An 18959-nucleotide genomic window follows, 5' to 3' on the forward strand; every position below is an offset into this window, starting at 1 on the left:
GTTGAACTCACGTTGAACTCACGTATAACAATATTGTCACATAGTAGCGACGATTAAGAAAACAGCAGCAAAACCGTGAGTCACAGTTCTCATATCACAATGAGCAGCCACGGCACTGTGAGCTTTTGTTCGTGTTCTCTGGCAATATAAACTTCTTACTGCAATGTTCCCATGCTGCGTTATTGGTTATAACAAATAATCTGGCGACTGCATGATGATAAATCCTGAAAAAGGAAAAAACGTGACCTGCGCTTTTACCACACCCGCATTGTGTGCCGCGCAGGCCACCTGGCATGCTCCCCTTCCACACCTCCAATACACAAACACGAGGGGTTGGAGGGGTGGAAGAGAGAAGGGAAAGAGTTGTAGGAGGCTCCTGATGCGTCAAAGGGGTGTGGGTGGCACACAAGCGAGTACGCCGGCTTCCATTTTTTTTTTTTCTCCAGCATTTCGTGTTCTTTTTCTTTTCGGCGCGGACATCCAGTAGCCAGATTTATGGGAACGTTACAGTAAGTGGTTTATTTTCCCATAGAACATACACAAAAGTTCACTTAGTTCATAAGTGGGTTTGACTGTATTTCTTTGTAATTGAAATTTTGTGTAGGCTCTCTTCGGGGCGTGCGAGCGCCCAACTGCAGGCACAAATACAGTTTGCTCCAATCCAATCCAAATTTGATGCCGGTCCCTGCTGTTTTTTTTTGTGCAACTCAGTTATAACAATTATCGGTTACAGCTATTGAATTTTCTCTGCACTTGAATGTTGTTATAAGGTGGTACGACTCTTTTTTCTCATGTTTGTTTCAGTGCAAGCATGACTTTTGCTGGGTCTGTCTAGAACCATGGAAGAGGCACAGCTCTGCGACTGGTGGATACTTTCGTTGCAACAGGTTTGAGGCTGTGAACCGTGCCGAGGAGCATGCAGGTGCTATTATCAGTGAGGTGAATAAGCTTTTTTACATCTTGGTTTTCTATGTTGGAGCCCAGGCATAAGCTTTGCTTTAGTTTACTTGAGAAATTTCTTTTTGACAGATGGGGTCTAAGTGCTTCCATATTTGCACCAGTGATTGGCATATGGCCTACAATTTCAGCTTCTTTTCATTTTATTGCGATATAAATCATATGGACAATTGAGACATATTTCCACCATCACTGTCGTCACTGCCGTGCTGCCACAGTATCGATGGTGCATGTGAAGCTCGCTCACAGAGAGTTAGAAGATCTCTAGAGACGTGAGCTACGCACAGTGCATTTGGCTGCAAAATGACGTAGTGAAGTGGACGCAATGTCGCGCTCCACTTGGTTGGCTCTGCCAGAGCCAGGGAAGCTGACTACCTTTCGCTGCTGGCATCAGCATTGCGCACACACGCGCTAGCATTCCTGCTGATCAGTTGTGTGCATACCACACCGTCTTCTGTGGGCATACACTGGTCTGAGTGGAATGGACAGCAAACATCAAGCTGAAACTATCTAATCCTTTCATTGAGTGCTGACAAATGCTGTTGGCATTTCGTGGTTTCGTCTCGAGAACCATTGAGGTGCCATGCCTTCAATGCCACTGGTGGTGCTCTTCATCACTCCAGAGTTGTGAGACACCTAACTGCCAGGGCACTGTTTCTGCTCTGCAGTATCAGTTACCTTGTGTGCTGCGTTGAGCCGGCATGTCACCCCCGCATAGTGTTACAACACCGTAAGAGTTGAGCCGACATGTCGCCCCCACATATTGTTTCAACACCGTGTGAGGAGTTCATGCTCAACTCTGAGCCTTGCTATCACTTCCTGTGCATTGCCCATCAGGTGAAACTGCCAATTTTTTATTAGCATTGTTGTTGCAACTTCAACTAGAAATTGCACAAGTTAGGCAGACTAGAAATTGCATAAGTTAGGCAGACTTTGTCTTAGCAAAGTGTAGTGGTTATAGGGACAAGAGAGACATACTTGAAGTTAGAGGCGTCATCCTGTGGCCCCATAAGCATACCGTAAATAAAACCGGTTGTATTCTCTTAAGTCTAATCCAACCTATACCCCCCACCCTTGCTTTTATTCTTTTTTTCTTTAGGCACCAATGAAGCACACTGAAAAATTTTGTAAGCAGCTTTTTTTGTTTAGACTTTGAAATCGCAAATACAAAATTGTATAGCCTGTTTGAATTAGTATGATGTCAAAGGTGGCTTGGTGCTTTATGTGCAATTGGGGAGGTGCTTCTGGGAAAAGCAGATGTTGCATAGTGAGTCAAAGAAGCGTAACGTGCCAAATTACTAATGTGAAAATATGAGAGGGAAACCTGATGCCATGTGTGAAAACTAGGGGTGTGCGAATACCGAATAGTAGATCAAATCAAGAAAAAGAAAAGCCAAATATCAAATCGAGAATCGAATGGTAGAAAATTTTTCACAAAATTTAAAGTGGTCCTGAACTACTTTTTATTAAAGTCGAGAAATGCATTTGACATTAAAATACACTATTTCAGAAATACTTTGCAGCAAAAAGTACTTCAACGTATTCAGCACAAGTGGAGTTATTGGCAATCAAAGATTGCCTGTGATCCCGTTAGCGGTGCTCCCGATTCTTCTTCAATGCCGTGCACCGGGAAGGCTATGGTGGAGCAGAGTGGTGCCCACAACACTCTGCCTACAGAATGTCACCGTGGCACACAGTTCAAATTTGAGTTTGGATGTTCACACAGACACCACTACTAACACATTTCCTTTCTTACTTACCTCTAGGACAATCGCACAGTTTCTGAGGGTCGAACAAACTTCGTCTTTATGTTCGCCCGTGTGAGTACATCGGCAGCGTGCACATTGGTTAAGCGATGGATGCTGCACTGCAGACTCACGTTGAAAGGATTCCTAACGTAACGAGCTTTGACCATGATGGCGACACACCTCGAGAATGTGCAACTCGGGAAGCAGACGACCTGTTCGTGCCATGTTGGTGAATTCAGAACGCACATTTTAAAATACTTCAACCTGCTTATTAAACTGCATCAGTAAATGTGCTCAATAACAGTAGGAAGAAGAGCACTGGTTCAAACACCCAACTGCATCAGTAAATGTGCTCAATAACAGTAGGAAGAAGAGCACTGGTTCAAACACCCTTCTCGATTGATGTCAACTATCACCCAATAGCAGCTGTCTGTGGGAATCTTGCATATGACGAATATGCAAGCTACCGACAGCTTCAGAACAGGTGTGGAGAAGGCCTCGTTTGCATGAGAAAAAGGTCGCAGTTTTGACCGAAAGGTAAAGCATCGATTACAATAGCAGATTAGTAGACAGCTATACGAAGTAAGGATAGTAGTTTTATTGGCTGTATAAACTTGTAAGCATTTGCCTACTAATTAAATTAACAAGCAGGGTGTCATACACAAGCAAACATGAACGCATCTCACTCGATGACTGCGCGCACTCGCTGTCAGAACGTTGGAGTGAGAAAGCGCGGCAGCAGCCGCGAGCGAATTGACCTTCGCGCTGCCTCTCGCTTCAGTGCAAACTAAGCGGTGAGAACACAGCACACTCTGTCCCCATCGCAGATCGCTTTCAAGATAGGGTTCGCAGCTGCCACCAGAGTAGAATGCCCCTCCCCTCCCCTCGGTGCCTTGCGGGTGAGTGAAGATTGCGTGCGCGAGATTGAGCCACTATCATCAGCTCACCCTCGCAAGCTTTCACTCGCACACACAGCATACGGCGCTTGGCAACAATGTTATCGCCCTTGGACTTTTATGTGGAACATCACGGCGACACCGACAGTGACGACAGAAATGTGCCTGGAGTGTCCATATAATTGCTATCGCAATAAAAGTGACTTCGCACTCTGCTTGTGAGCTACATGTGCCACGGATGACTTCAAAATTTGTCTGAAAAGTTCGCAGCAGTGTATGCTATGTGTGGATTTGTTTTTCACTAGGTCTGAGGGGTGATTCAGGACCCCTTTAATGCTTACAAATTTCAGGCAAGAAAACCTGTTTCTATACGTGCTTGGGAGTCTCCTAGCATTGTATAACAAAAATGTAGCAAGCTATTAGTAAGTTAGGTATGTACACAGAAATAAAAATGTACAGTACAGTACAGTCTTATTAAAGGGAACTCCAAATTAGTAAGCCAGCACTGATTACTGCTCAGTTACGAAGGTCTGGAAATTTTTTTTTTTATCAATGGAATATTTGTTGAATAGAACCAAGTGCTTTTTCCCCTCTGGAGCTAAATAATTAGCGATGTTACGTTGTACTGAATACTAATGAGGTTTTCCAGTTTAATAGTGGACCTGTGCTTTATGACAATTTTTTTATTGCATAGAAAGTTTCTCTTTTCTGTTTTTCTTCAAAATACAGAAGAGCTTTCCCATCGTTACAGCAGCTCGGTTATCGTAAGGTCAATCTGCGTGAAAGACGAAAGCGCGAACCGCGCATCACGTCTAATCACCGCTCCGTGCCTAGCCATTGTTACCGTGTGCGGGTCGGCTGTGGTCGGCGCCGAACGTCATTTGCCACCTTATTAAAGATTCTGAAATTGGTAGCATCACAGCAAGTGCACTCTGTAGAGCTGAAGCGCTCACAGAGACAAGTCCGTGACCTCGTCAGGCCCGTTCACGGTGTGCTCGGCGATTCTTTTGCACCAAATAACGAAGTGATTGACTCGCTTGCATGGCATCAAGCACGAGGGGCTCCGTCGGGCACGCAACATGCAGCACTGTGCGAGTCTCTACACCGAATATACCGAATGTTTGAAAAACCGAATAGAGGATATTTGATTTGCGAATTGACTTATTCGAATTCTTAGTGTTCAATTTGATTCAGGTCGTATTTGAATATGCGCTCACCCTCAATGAAAACATAGATGACTGAAGCATGCACAACATCATGCGCTCCTACTTATGTGGGAACTTCAAAAGCACAGAAATTTTACCATGGATTGTGCTTTATATAAAAAAACTTGCATACCATCCTGCTTTGGTAATTCTCGCTCTGCTGACCAGGTGAACTGGGCGTTTTACCAGATGGGCGAAGGTGCAAACGTGAGCGGCTTGCAGGGTGCAGCCTCCTGGTGGATCAGAGCTTAACGAGACAAACACAGAGCGAATCTAGTAGTAACGAAGTGTATTCTACTTTTCTGCTGGTGTAAATTTTTGGCAGCAGCATAATAGTGAGCACATCTCTTTAAAGGGATACGGACACAAAATCTGAAAATTTTACGAAAATGCTGAAAATGAATCCTCAGTGTGTGATTACACCGAAAAGTAGTCTTTTAGCTCATTTTTGAGACAATGGCTTTATTTTTGGCGTTTTTGTGAGCGCGCGCCTCGCCATCTGACCTGCGGGAGTTGGAAGGCGTGACGTACGACACCTTTGTTGGATAGCCAGTCGGCCGGCCGTGGTCATTTGAAGCGCGTCGACGCCGCCATCGCGAGCATGGATTCGAGTTCTGGTGCCTCTACCAGCGATGAGTACAATCTGAAGACGAGGACCATTCCAACTTGGCAAGAAATACTACCGTTTACGGTTACGAGTCGTCCGCGTCAAGTGTCGAAGAGGAGGCAACCGTGGAAGTGCTGCTCAGGTTTTCGCTAACCGTAGTGCGAAAATTTAGCTCTGCACGAGCCACTTGTGCAAGAATTATTTGTCATTAGAGAGTTTTAGATTAGGGGGACGCAAGCGTAGGGGCCTGCTAGCGCTTGGGGCCGCGGTACTGCGCACGCGCAGACCGGTCTGCGCGTGCGCAGTACCGCGGCCCCAAGCGCTAGCGGGCCCCTACGCTTGCGTCCCCCTAATCTAAAACTCTCTATTTCCTCTGTAAACTTGCTTTTTCAAGAACGCACGCAGGCGAGGCAGCTGCGCGGTTCTTCAGCACTGCGTGGATGACTGAACAGTAGTTCATGCCGTCGGCGTGAGCAACTGCTGTGAGGTATCAGTACCTCCAAGACTCTCGCGTCCACTTCGCCAGCCGCCCGACAGATGGCACCACCTGTCTGGCGTTCTCCCCAGTTTTTCCTGCTTTTAGCCTGTGGAGAAGCAGAGCTGTGTGTGTCTGCCCCGCTGCCATGTAGGACTGATCTCGTGAGACGCACTCGCGCTTGCTAGCCTTGTGTAGTTTTACTATGCTTTGCCAACATTTTTGAAGACATTATTTACTGCCTTTGTGCCCAGCCCCAACCTCGCCCTTACCCTGCACAAGAAGGGCTGCGAGTGAACGAAAACCGCACCGACATCTTTTCACCTCCTCTTTTCAAACGCGCCGCTGATCATTTCTGCCTTGTGTTTTCGTGAGAAGACCGACGGCACAGCATCAGGCTTTAGGCGTTACCTTTTGAGCGGCATGCCGAGGCCTTTAAGCACAGCCGCGCTGGTCACATAATAATTGTCGACGAAGTGGTCCGCGCAAATGAAGTCATTTTTTAGAGGTCTCCAGGCTGGGTGTGATAGATGACAGGCAGGTACCCAAAGTTTACGCACCTTCTCGTCTCTGGGAAACGTGTGCAACAGCATGTCACGACCGACGATGCTGTTATAACAGCAATGTTCCTTCCGCCGCGACGACCGCAGGAAGGCTAATGTAAGACGGACCACTTGCATGGAGCGCCGAGTGGGATAATGTTTCAGACGGACCACTTGCGAAGATTGTCGAAAGGGGTTAAACAAACGCTGCAAGGGACCGACACCCCCGGAAACACTGCGACTGTGGCCGACCTTGGCCGACCTTGGCCGCGCGCACGCGTGCGGGTGGGTGTTATGACATCAAATTTCAGCTTCTGCCGCTGGCTGCTTGGAGGCAAGGTGCAACAGAAAATTGCAAAAAAAAAGATGTTTCTCGTTCTTTTTTCAAAGCAGCTTGTTGTATTTGTCATTTTAAACAGTTAAACTATTGTTCCGACGCAAAAAACCACCCGCCAGCTTTTGTGTCCATATTCCTTTAAATGTTTAAAATGTTTTACACTTGGTTACAGCAATATTAGCTCTGTATTTGGCTGGTTAAGCTCTGTGCCACCAGGTGACGGCATCATGCAGGCCGCTCACACTTACGCTATATTAAGCTCGCTGTGTGTTTACCAGAATGCCAGACACGCTTGGCGCTATGACAAAATGCTCCCAATGCACGCTGCTTAGTTAGCTCTCGCTGTGGATTGACAGCCAGGTAGGCTAGCGGAGAGGTTGAAGAGGCTTCACGTGCTGGCTCCTAGATACCGGAAGTAGGCGTCGCAATGCCACATCTTGACACAGAGCCAGTGAAGGTGGAGCTTAGCCTCCATCGCCTGGTGAACGAGTTGAGGAGAAAAAGCATGGCTAAAAAGAGGGTAACATGTAATCGTCCGTAGCTATCCTAATATGAGACGCTTCACTTAAATTGTATGTTTTACTGTAACTGTACCCCACGCTTCTACAAAATTTGTCCAAACTATTTCGGGGACCCTTTAAAAGCATGCAGTATGCTTCCTAAGCCATGCACGCTGTGAAACAGGTAGTTGAAGATGTTTATCGCAACGGGTTGGCGGTGATAGCTGTGAATGACAGCATGCAACGAGACGGTTCGGCGCTACTGCTCTTGATTGAGTGTCTGCCTCGCACCTTTTCTTGTTTACGTGGGATCTAGCAGCCGGAAAACGTATCATACCATCGATCGCAGTTTGGCGATATACTGAACGCTGGTGCCGAAAGATTGTGTTTTCCTGGAATGTATTAATTGGTAAAGAAGTGTAACTGTATTGGGGTCATTTTCTGCGTTGTCGATCATGAATTTTGGCGCAGGGAAATTGTATGAAGTGGGGTCGTATAAACGAAGTTCTATTGTAATGCTCTGCAGAAGGTGCAGATTCTTCTATGTCTTCTGGTGTCAAAGAAAAAAAGTGCCCTGAATCTCTCAAAGTGAGCTCGTCATGAGCAAGTGCATGTTGGATATGTTGAGTGCTATCTAAATGAAATTGTCGAATGATTTCGTCAGTTTATAACATACCCAAGCCAAGGGGCCACAAAAGTGGCTGATCTGGTTTGAAATGTTTCATGCGTGGTCCATGAGGCCACATCGCACAATGCAAGGAATGCAGGTTTATTGCTGTTAATAGTTAAGGAAAAGCGTACCAAGCTTGAAATTCCAAGCAGAAGTGCTAGGAGGTGCCATGTTTACCTTCTGGGCAATATTGACCTGATCTGTGTGGTTTCCGTAATCCATGGCAGGCCGAGACCAAAAACAAAGAAATGCAAGAACTGAAGAAGTTTGCCCACTATTACACTTCCTACAAGGAACACGAAAAGAAGCACAAGGTGCAGTGTCTCTTTTTTGTAGTTGTTGAGTACAGCATTTAGCTTCACCATTGCAGTGTTCTTTAATTTTGCTGTGTATTTCAGGATGAAATGCTCGTTAAAAGGAGACTCATTGAGAAAGAAGGTTGCTGGGTCCGTGAGTTTGGCGAAGGTGAAGCTGGCTTGCCCAATGTTCACTTCCTTGGAGATGCAGTATGGGAGCTACTGCGGGCACGCAGAATTCTGTGTGGTTCATATGCTTATGGGTATTACATGCAAGATGAAGGATATGGCAAAACAGTCTTTGAGCTTCTTCAGGTAAGAATTTGGAATCTGTTTGACACTTCCTGCGTTTCCTGCCTCTATACATAGCTGTGTTGTGTACATTGAAGAGCTGCTTGCTTGCCTTTTTTCTTTTTTTGTATTATCACGCAGGGTCTTGCGAATGTTTGGAGTTGCCAAAATTTTATTAAATGCAGTTATAACTGTAATTGCATCCTACGGTAAAACATATACACATCCGCTTAAAATGTACTAACAGTTAAAACATTGTTGCGACAAATTCCCGTCACAATCTTCATGGAGACCAATGTTTTGATTGACCGCTGAAGTTATTGCGGACCACAAGCCTTAATGAAACTTTGTAAATACAGTAAACTTCGGTTAATTCAATTTTTCAGTTAATTTGATCCCGACCAAAGGTTCTGATCAGCGCCCATGCATTTCTACGGATCCGAACTTTCGTTATTTTGATCCTAAAATTGGCCTTCATTGGATAATTCAAACTTGACCAATTAGCATGCATGCGTTGGACCCCTGGGGTGACCCCAATAGCGACCCTTTTAGTGGCAGCGTCTGTCTCTGCAGAACTTAGGGGACAGTGACTATGTGAACACACATCGCCTCCTGCCAAAAGCACTTATTTTTGACCTGCCCTGGGAAGATTTTTAAGCAATAACCGGAGCTCACAATATTGTATTACGGTCCTTGCCCGATTATGATGTGTACCTTTTATTTGAAAATTTTTTTTCAGGGGGATTGGGCCGCAAGGCCGCAAATTGCCTGCGCAGTGCAATTGGGTACAAAAGCAAAATTGCATTCGTGACGTTCATATATTTTACTGCATAACACCGATGTATTGCGGCGAAGCTGACTAGGGAAACCGGCCGTCATTGTGCAACACATATATTAGACCCTTGCCCGTTTTTCTTGCTAATTAATCAGGCATGCATTAGGTTTATACTTTGTTTAGGAGCTTTAATGTAATTTCCATGTTAGTTTTCTAATTTGGACACATAGAAAGTGGGCACGTGTTTGATTTGGGGGCATTTTAAAACCGGGCAAATAATGCCAAATGAATCAGCAGTGTGTTTTGTCTTTTTTTTTCTGCATCTTGTTTAATGCAACCCGCCGGATAATTAGATCGATTTCATAAGTCTTGTCAGGGTGAAATTAACGGAAGTCGACTGTATCTCTATTTTTGTGTGTGTGTGTGTGTGACTGTGCGGTTTATGTGTTTTGTGATCACTGTGCATATCATAATCATCACCCAGCACCTGGAGTAGCACGCGAGGTGATCAGCCACGCTAACATCTCCAGCATTTCATTAAAGCTTGTATCTCTCTCTCTGCGACCGCTTAAGCCTTAGCAACCTGTTATATACCGACTGGTTAGTGTGTACCTGGATCACTTTTTGTTTCAGTAGAACCTAACTGTGCCATCTCAACTCGTGGTGTGGCTGGTGCTGCTTTTTGTCACAAAAGATCTGCCTTTCTGGAAAGTGCACAGACAGGTCTACCATTTAGTGTGGCTTTGGCATGGGTGCGGCGATGCCTATACAGATATACATAGAAAACGCACAGGGAGCATGGTTGTGGTCTCGGCAAAGAACATAGCCACCAACGGGCGCACTGCTGTTGCTGCCAACTCTGTCGAAATGAGCACCTTCACTTATCTGCTCAGCAGTGCGTGGGGCGTTAGAAGCATACTGCACGCTTTTAATAACCTAAATGAGCTGCTGATCTTTCGGCCGCATTCGCTGCAGTGGCTCAGCAAGTCGCGTAGTGAAATCATGCACAGCGTGCACAGCCAGGAGCAGTACGGGCGTGAGGAGACAGGTGCTCGCACAAATGCATACAGTGTTCAGGCAAAAGGATGGCGTGCGCTTAGTAGGCGATGCATTGCACAGAATTAATCACACAAGATGATTGGCACCACGTGGCAGCATAGACCGTGCTTTGAAACGCCACTGGTTCTTGCTCAGTAGGTTGTAGTATAAACATGCACACACACCACGCATTGGGGAAAGCTTAATGAGTCTATGCATTGTCCACTCTGCCGGTCTGCTTCCCTACCAAAATTTCAAAGTGCTGCTTGGCATCACCTGTCATTATCGCACTGCTTTCAGTGAGGGGGAAAAAAAAAGAAAAGAAAAAAAGAAAAGAAAGTAAGAAAAGATACTCGCTCGGTGCCTATTTTAGGTAACATTTACTGTGGCATCGCATTTCTTTCTTTTTTGGTTGTGGTGCACATAAAAATTCGCTAATTTATTGTTGCCAGTAAGTGCATGCTGCTATTCAGTGTGTAATTGTGATGCATTCCCAACAGGCACATATTAACGAGGTTTCACTATAGGAGTTTTGTGGCATTTGATTGTATCTTGATTGGTACTAGGCTGCTAAGTGATATGTACTAGAACATGATGTTGGGTGAGCTGGTTAATCATAGTGAGGTGAAAAAAGAAGTATGAAAGACAGCACAAACTATAAAAAGAAAAGCAGTCATACGTGGATATTTAGAATGATAGAATGATACGTTGATCTGGGTAAGTTGGGTCCTCTTGCTGACAGTGTTCCAACAGTCCAAAAGGCGAAGACGATAAAGAACAGAGGCAGTAGAACTGAGTGCGACAGCACGTTTTGTCGTCTCTGTTCATTTTAATTTTCTTGTTTTGTGCTGTTAGAATGCCATCAACAAAGTCAACCAAATCATTGCGACCAAGGTAAATTGTTCCATGAATCACTTTAAAAAGTTTAATGGTATTATTGAAGTAAGGCATAGGACTTAGCATCATTTGATCTATGCAGCATGTGTATCTAGCAGCTGTGGCATGCCCTGATTTGGAGAAGGGTTCGACTTGATCTGTGGTATGCTTCCATTTGGCTCCCTTTGCAGCATGATCTGGAAGAGGCAACAAAGGTTTTGTCGGATATGTTGTCATCACCACGCCTGCGAGCTTCGCACCGCACAATTGTGGAGAGTGCAGAGAGGGTGCTCGGAAAACGTGAGGAGTTCCTCAAGGCCATAGCTCGTGGCCTGGTTCCTCCTGAGACTCCACCGTCTTCAAGGCGTACCCGGAGGCGGCGTTACCCGACTGTCTTTGGCCTTGATCCTCCAGAAGATGTACGCAGTCTCTGACGCTGCTATTACTTTCCCCTTCTAGCAATGCAAATTGAATCATTTCCAGTTTATTGTGCATGCCTTTCTTTATTATCATTCTGTCTCTTCGAACATTTAGTGTGAACTCATTGAATATACAATGTCTAGGGACAGTGAGGCACCAACTTTCTCTTGCTCACGCACACACCTGCACAAATTTTATGTGGTCTTTTATTTCAGGCCTCTGGGGGGTCATTCTCTTGGCCTAAGCTTTTTTACTGCTAATAGCCTGCTCAATGACCTTTGCCTTGAACACTAATGTGTAGTTTTGTGATTGTCTACCACAACAATGACTCGGCCACACACTGCCAGACACAGAGAAATGGAGTTGCCGTCAGGTATCTTTGATTTGTCTTTCCAGACCGCCCAGGATTGCCTGAAGTGCTGTTTCCGCAAATGAGTGGTGGCATACGCAGCTCCTCGGACAGTCCTGGGCAGTCAGGTGTGACAAATCGAATAGACCCACTGTGTACGAAAATTTGCTTAGATATGTGAGAGTCGTAATGCAGCCAAATTCCAAGAAACTTGAACAATGCCTAGGCACTCCCTCATATTAGATTTTTTGCAGACATTTCGGTACTGTAAGCTGTACTGAACTGCACCATTAAAATCCAAATTCATCATCACATTGTGCTGCTGTTCATCATTGTCAGAAACTTGAGGTTCATCCTTTGAATTCCCACTGTGCCACATTAGGCTGTAACATCGAGCTTTGTGTGCTGAAACTGTTCAATGATCATGCCAAGAGTAGTAAAAGTTGACTTATTGAGTAGCCAGTGAGAACCTTGAGCAACATTGTCTAGAGCACCTTTGGCTAGTTATTTATACTTGCAAGGAAGGAGAGAAATGTGACGAAAAGAAACAGCCTTAGGGTAAATGCTCCCTGTGTTGGCTGCATTTTCAGGAACAGCTTATGCTTGCGCTACTGGAGTCCATTGGAGATGGACCCATGGAGGACCCCTGGGTCAAAGATGCCCGGGGATGCCATGCTAACCTGGCTGCACTTTTTGACTGGCCTCGTGATCCCAGCACTAGTGGCAGCAGCTCTTCAGACACAGATGACGAAGACCGGAAGTCTGCACTCATTCGGGCTGTTGGTCAGTCATTCTCTGCTGCTTACCAACCAAACAAATACTTTGCAAGCAAATGTGCCAACTTCTTTGACATATGAAGTGATAGATGTTCAGATTGGCCGTTAAGTGGCGTTGAACTTGAGTATATTCTTGTTTGGCAGCTCAGGCCATTGTAGATCTACATACAGCAGTGATGCTTTAAGGATGCGCTGTTTGAAGTGCAAACAGTTGCAGACGTAACACGGGCGGTCGAAGTCTCCAAATATGAGCCAGTGATGAAATACATTGTTCGCCTGTGTGTATAGAGTAAATGGAAGTCTCATCTTTTTCCTTCTTTTGTTATTTATTTTGCCACTGACCTCCTCGCTGCTTCTTTATTGCGAGGATTGCGAACATCTGCAGGCGTCCTGATTAATTTGTGTTTATTCATTGCAACCGTGCTCCTCTGTGCTTCTGAAGATGCGTTCATCAAACTTCTCCTCTTTTCATGACATGAACTGCAACTTGAGATCCCATTGACATGTTTCATGCGGTGGTTGCAGTGTGGTGGCTGTATTTGCTATATTATTATAATTATTCTTTTATGGGTGTCTTTTTTACTCTATTTAAACCACTGTGCAAGATACTATCTTTAGGTGAGAAGGCTGTCCGGCTGGTGGCAAGATGCGATTGACCAGATAAGGTACCATAATTGTGGGTCAAACCTATCCCTCGCCGACAGCTGTAATCGGTGGAGCAGCCCAACTTCATGCCTGAAAACATGGCGCCTCCGAGAATGTGCGCAAGATCTCGAAGGCCATGTCAGAAACCTTGGTGCTGTAGCAACCACTGTTTTGCCGGCCGTCTGAAATCACAGAGGCACGAGACGAGTCCCTGCATCTCTGATTTCGCTGAGAAACTTGTTTCAGTGAGCTGCTCTTCACTTGCCTTGCGCCACTGCAGAATTGCTGTGGCAATGCGAAGAACTCAACTATCATGTTTACAACTCTGTTAACTCGAATAAAAAACGTCATCTCAATTCTATAAGTTGCACCAAATGTGGACAAAATTGGTGTAATATAGACCGCTCTCAGGTATACTACTAATTTGTGAGTAGAATGTTTTGAAAACCCTTGTAAACATTCTAACAATTTCACATAAGCTGTAATTTTATATATTACAATTGTCCGCTTTAGATGCTTTTAGAGATTCAGTTTGTGGAACTGAAATATCTGTTTCTAGTGCAGACTTACGGATTCGTAAATTTCGTGATTCTAATTTTTTTCTAAGCTTACCAATTTTCGACAGTTAAAAAAGAGTGAAAAAAAAATCAAAGTTCTAAATTAATATTTCGCATTCTATAGTAGCTAGAATTTAACTTTGTCTCTCAAATGCAACAAATTTAATTCAAATCGGTCCAGCAGTTGTCTCATAAAACCATTTGTGCATTTGTCATCTATTTAAATAGGGAAAGCAGAATTGTGTGCCGAGCTAAAGCTTCCTGTTAAGCTATAGAGCCACAATACTAGACATTTTGTAAAATCTACTGTTGTGATCCGGGTCTGGGGTTTGTAGTTTGGACTTGGGCGTCACTCAGAGGGTCGCTTGCCCATGACGCTGAGGCGCCTAAACCATGGTAGCTGGTCTGCGTTATACCGGGGTGTCGCACTAAGCTGGCTGAGCAGAACCACGCCGTCGTCTGTATCAATCGCCAAGAGTTGCTTGTTGGTGAGGAGATGGAAGTCGGTAGGTTGAGGGAAACAAAAAACGGTTTTATTTTACATATTTACACAGCTGGCTCCAGATACGGGAGTATGCTTCATGTTGGAGCACATTACGTCTCATCACTACATGTCTGAGCACATGTCACACACACCTCACCTGCACTAAAGGTGTCCGCATTTAAAACAGTCGTTTCCCCTAGGTTTTCACAGTAATGTGAACTGTACGAGGGAATCTTGATGACTGTGTCTCGGCCGATCATAATGGTCGAACTGTTCGCAAAATCTTACCTATGGTCGCACCACCTTGCTGGACTCCATCTCTAATGTCCAACCTTCAAAGCAAGGGCGAGGCAGTCTGGAAACGGGCTCACGCTCCTTCCACAAAAGTCAACGACACTGGTTTCTTGCTCTCTGTGACGGTCAACTTGTCAGGGTCATGATACTGGCCTTCGCGGTCATTACTGCTTCCACGGAAGGTAGCAGTTGTTGTTGCCTCGAAGTGAGCTTCTTTGTTTGTGCGTCACAGTGCCCTGTCACCGTCTCAGTGGGCGCGCTGATGAAGGGACTGCGTCGTGGGGAGCACCCAATGAATTCTCACTGCCGTCTTGGGTTGCAACATTATGCATAAGAAACATGCTTGCTACACGCTAGGAATTATTTAGTATGTAGAGCACACTGAAATCTACTTTAAAAGAGAAAATGTTTCCCACAGAGAAGCATGGAAAGAGTGCCTGCCACATGCTTTTGATGGATAAGTCACCCGGTGGCCGGAGACTTCATCTGGCAGCCATGAAATATGCACTGTCATCACGTAAAAATAGTATGTTACATCGTGATTTATACTAGGGATTGTTTGCCGAAGCAAGACTGGCGAAGCATCACTGGTGAAGCGGGACTGTCGTAATGAAAGCTTTCAAAATTCAAGCTGAAGGTGACTTATTTCCTCAATCTTGAATTGGTTGAACAATTAAGTTTTTTGTTTTGATTTCTGTAGTTATTCTGCGTACTGCTTCTGGATTAAAACTAATAATATTGAAAGTTACTGCAGAGCCCTTTTAATAGTTTGATTAACTGGTCTCAGTTCTGGCTGGTCCACACTGATTTGAAGAAATGACCCAGACTGGCACAGGTAGTAAAACTTGTAGAAAGTTCAGTCAATGGCAAAGTTACCTAAAATGAACATAATGTACTTTGTGTCTTTGTTTTTGTTCTTGATATCAGGTGTCTGCTCGCGAGAGGGCTGTACGAGACCACGGGCACGAAACCCCAGAACACAGAAACTTCACGAATACTGCTCTCTCAGATGCCAGACAAAGCACAGTAACCGAGGTAAGAGTCACAGATGTTAATTGGCAGCATCTTAATTAGTAAGCGGCCAGCGAACCTTTGTCAGCTGTGGCTAGGTGGTTATGTGGGGACTAAATCCTTAATTATGCTATGCCATTTTCAGTGTGGCTAATTTGCTACTGACATGGAGCGTGTGGACTGGGTATTAATTGTGTAGATAGTGCATTAAGTGGGCACACATGCATACCTGACGACACAATCTTTACTGTTGGTGCAAAATCAAATCATTCTGATGCTGCGGTAGCAAGTGAGGGATAGATAGGGGGGACGCGATAACAGTTTCCTCGCTAATTTATAGGGGTGTGCGAATATTCAAAATTTTGAGCATGAATAAAATAGCCTTTGCTATTTGATTCGTATTCGATTCGGGAATGACTACTCAAAATTGTCAAACATTTGTTTCTTTTGCATATGTAAAGGATAGCAACATGTATTGGTGTGTCAGAGGAGAGAAAGAACAACGGAAGTGAGGACTGTTCCGAACAGCTGTGGTGTAGGAGAGCTGCGATTGATATGCAGAAACACCAGTAGCTGACCTCTAATGCATGGTGCAGGTAACTTCTGATCAATAATTTTCAGTAATTCATTAAGAATGCATCACTTTCAGGCAGCCCGCGGCAGCCACATTTCAATAGGGGCAAAATGCAAAAGGGGTTGTGTACTTAGATTTAGGTGGACGTTTAAGAACCCCAGGAGGTCAAAATTAATTTGTAGTCCCCCACTGTGGCATGCCACATACTATAACCAAATTGTAGTTCTGGCACGTAAAAACCGAGAATTTAATTATATTTAGGCACTGTGAATGCAAATATATTGTCTCGATTTAGGCAAAGTCATGTGCACCATGTTTCCATCCCTTTAAAACAATGTACAGTGCTCTAGTTTCACACTTCTCTTCTAGAATAAACTCAATAATATATGTGCATCTGTTGACATATTGTTCCTTTCTTTTTTTTATTACTGTTATTCTAAGAGCGCACTACTAAATTGAAAGCTGTTGTTTCTCATTTACAAGCTTCTCATTTGAGTAGACATCAATTTGCTAATGGTATTATATGTATTTAAATATGTCTTTAAATATAATTGTGTATGCATGCATTTAAATATGTCTGTAATTAAACCATGTAAGTAATGTGAACAAGCCACTTTTTTCCACTGAGGAGACTCCACACACACTTGGATGTTTCACTGTGCTTAAAGATAATGTTTGATTTGATGAGGAAATCTCACTATTTGGACACCCATAATAATGAATTTAAAAAAATATATTTTTTTGTGAGACATTGGGGAAAGTTGCTTATATTGTGGCTATTTTTCTTTTGTTTAAATGCCTAATGGCCTGAAAAGGAAAAGTAGTTTCAGATGAGTTAGTGGATTCTAGGCAGAGAGATTGGTAGTTAATTGTGGGCATCTCCTCACATTTTTACCCGCATTTATTTTTTATTTGTAATTCAACATTTGAAGTTGGCACATGCAGTAAATGCCTGCCGCTAGGATTGATGTGTACGTGTAGTGGGATTCCTTTTCTGCAAGCTAAAAGCAGGAAGCATGGTTTGAAATTTTCAGCAGATGATGTGCTCTGTATGCAGAAAGCTGCATGAACCACACTATGGTGAGAAAGTGGCGTTGTCTTTGTGTGAACAGCATTCTAGCCACTGTGTTCAAGCCATTCTGCACAAGTATTGGCACGGAGGTGTTGCTTTGCGCATGAGATTTCTTCATTCTTAGTCTCATCAGGGCATTGCCTTGCTCGTAATTTGTTGTAAAGTTGTAAAGAAATCTACTATGTTGTCATAGCCATCATGTCTATTGGTGCATCATATAACAGACTAGAAAAGTGCTGGGGGTCTCAAGTTGCTGAAGGAAAGAGGTATGGGGGCGGAGTTGCAAGTATATTCCTGGATGTGCAAGCTTGGTGATTCTCAAAGTATTGTCTATCCTAGAAGTATTGTCTATCCTAGACAAGAAGAAAAAACGAAACTATGCACCAAAAGTGAAGCATTTACATTAAACTTATTGCACACTATGTGTTTCTGGAACCAGTTCAACTATAGCCTGTACAACTGCACTAATCTTTCCGCTGTGCCACTTTGCAGCCTGAGGAATCGGGTCACATTATCACATTATGCTAGTATCCCTGTAACTACCTTGTATATAATGTGCCCATGTTTTCTGTGTTTGCAGAACTTCAGCAAGGTCGTCATGAGGTTGATTTCTCAATGGATCTGATGATTGCGTTAGAGCTGTCGAGAATGCAGATGATTGAAGACCAGCGTCGCTTTGAAAGCGGCTGTAATTCCGAGTGAGTTGGAAATAATTACATTGTTTACACTGTTCTCGTTTCTAGCCATTTATTAATCGAACAGAATTGAACATCAGCTTTAAAAACGTCTTAATGCCCTTTGATCCAAGAAAGTAGTGTAGAATAAAAGAAAAATCCTACATTATGATTTTGCTTCAAGTCCTGTAAAGCTGCTGGGTTACAGTTGTATTTAAGATTAACATTAAGGCAGAGTTCTCCCCAGAAATTTTTATTGAGCGGTGGACACCTCATGACCGATTAAGGGGCGAGAGACTACACCTGCAAATATTCCCTTTTTTCTTGTCCTTTTTTTACAGCGAAGGCTGTATATGGCTAGGCAAAACGAAAAAACCGTTCGTCCCATGTTTCGATAAATGTCTCCATTGGCTGCGCCGTCAGTTAAGTCGTTCTCTACGTCGTACCTGCTGTGCCCGCAACGCCGTCTCCTCAGCTCGCCGTTGTCACATGCGTTCAATATCTTGAGTTAGCTCGGCGTCATGGTTAGCAGCATCCGCCCGCCATTGGCGCTTGCGTTCCACTTCGTGATTTCAACGTGGACGTTTCGTTGCAGCCGAAGCTGAAGTTCCGCTTGAGAAACTCCCGCCGAAAGCGGGCGTTGGCCCCGGCGAACGTGTTCCTGCCATTGCCACGTTGACGCTGCTCTGCCCGCAACGCCGCCCTCCTCGGCTCACCGTTGTCGCATACGTTTGATATCTCAAGTTAGCTCGGCGTCGTGGTCAGCACCATCCGCCCGCCATTGGCGCTTGCGTTGCACTAGAAACAAAAAACATGTAACCAAAAAATTGAGAAACGCTTCAATACAGCGTTGGGATTAACCCACTGCTAAACACTGGGGCCGCATGTTT

The 18959-nt window shown here is 44.4% G+C and overlaps 1 protein-coding gene across 1 annotated transcript in view; it reads left to right on the forward strand.

Annotated features, from left to right (window-relative positions):
- LOC119442397 (ankyrin repeat and IBR domain-containing protein 1) overlaps positions 1-18959 on the forward strand; it is a 79758-nt gene that overhangs the window by 40337 nt on the left and 20462 nt on the right. Inside the window, exons 13-19 of the mRNA XM_049662113.1 lie at positions 805-939; positions 8165-8251; positions 8336-8548; positions 11405-11632; positions 12573-12765; positions 15666-15773; positions 17976-18093. Of these exons, the coding sequence (XP_049518070.1) occupies positions 805-939; positions 8165-8251; positions 8336-8548; positions 11405-11632; positions 12573-12765; positions 15666-15773; positions 17976-18093 (1082 nt within the window). The remainder of the gene's footprint in view (positions 1-804; positions 940-8164; positions 8252-8335; positions 8549-11404; positions 11633-12572; positions 12766-15665; positions 15774-17975; positions 18094-18959) is intronic.

This window comes from Dermacentor silvarum, chromosome 2, assembly GCF_013339745.2.
Source record: "Dermacentor silvarum isolate Dsil-2018 chromosome 2, BIME_Dsil_1.4, whole genome shotgun sequence".
Lineage (NCBI taxonomy): Eukaryota > Metazoa > Arthropoda > Arachnida > Ixodida > Ixodidae > Dermacentor > Dermacentor silvarum.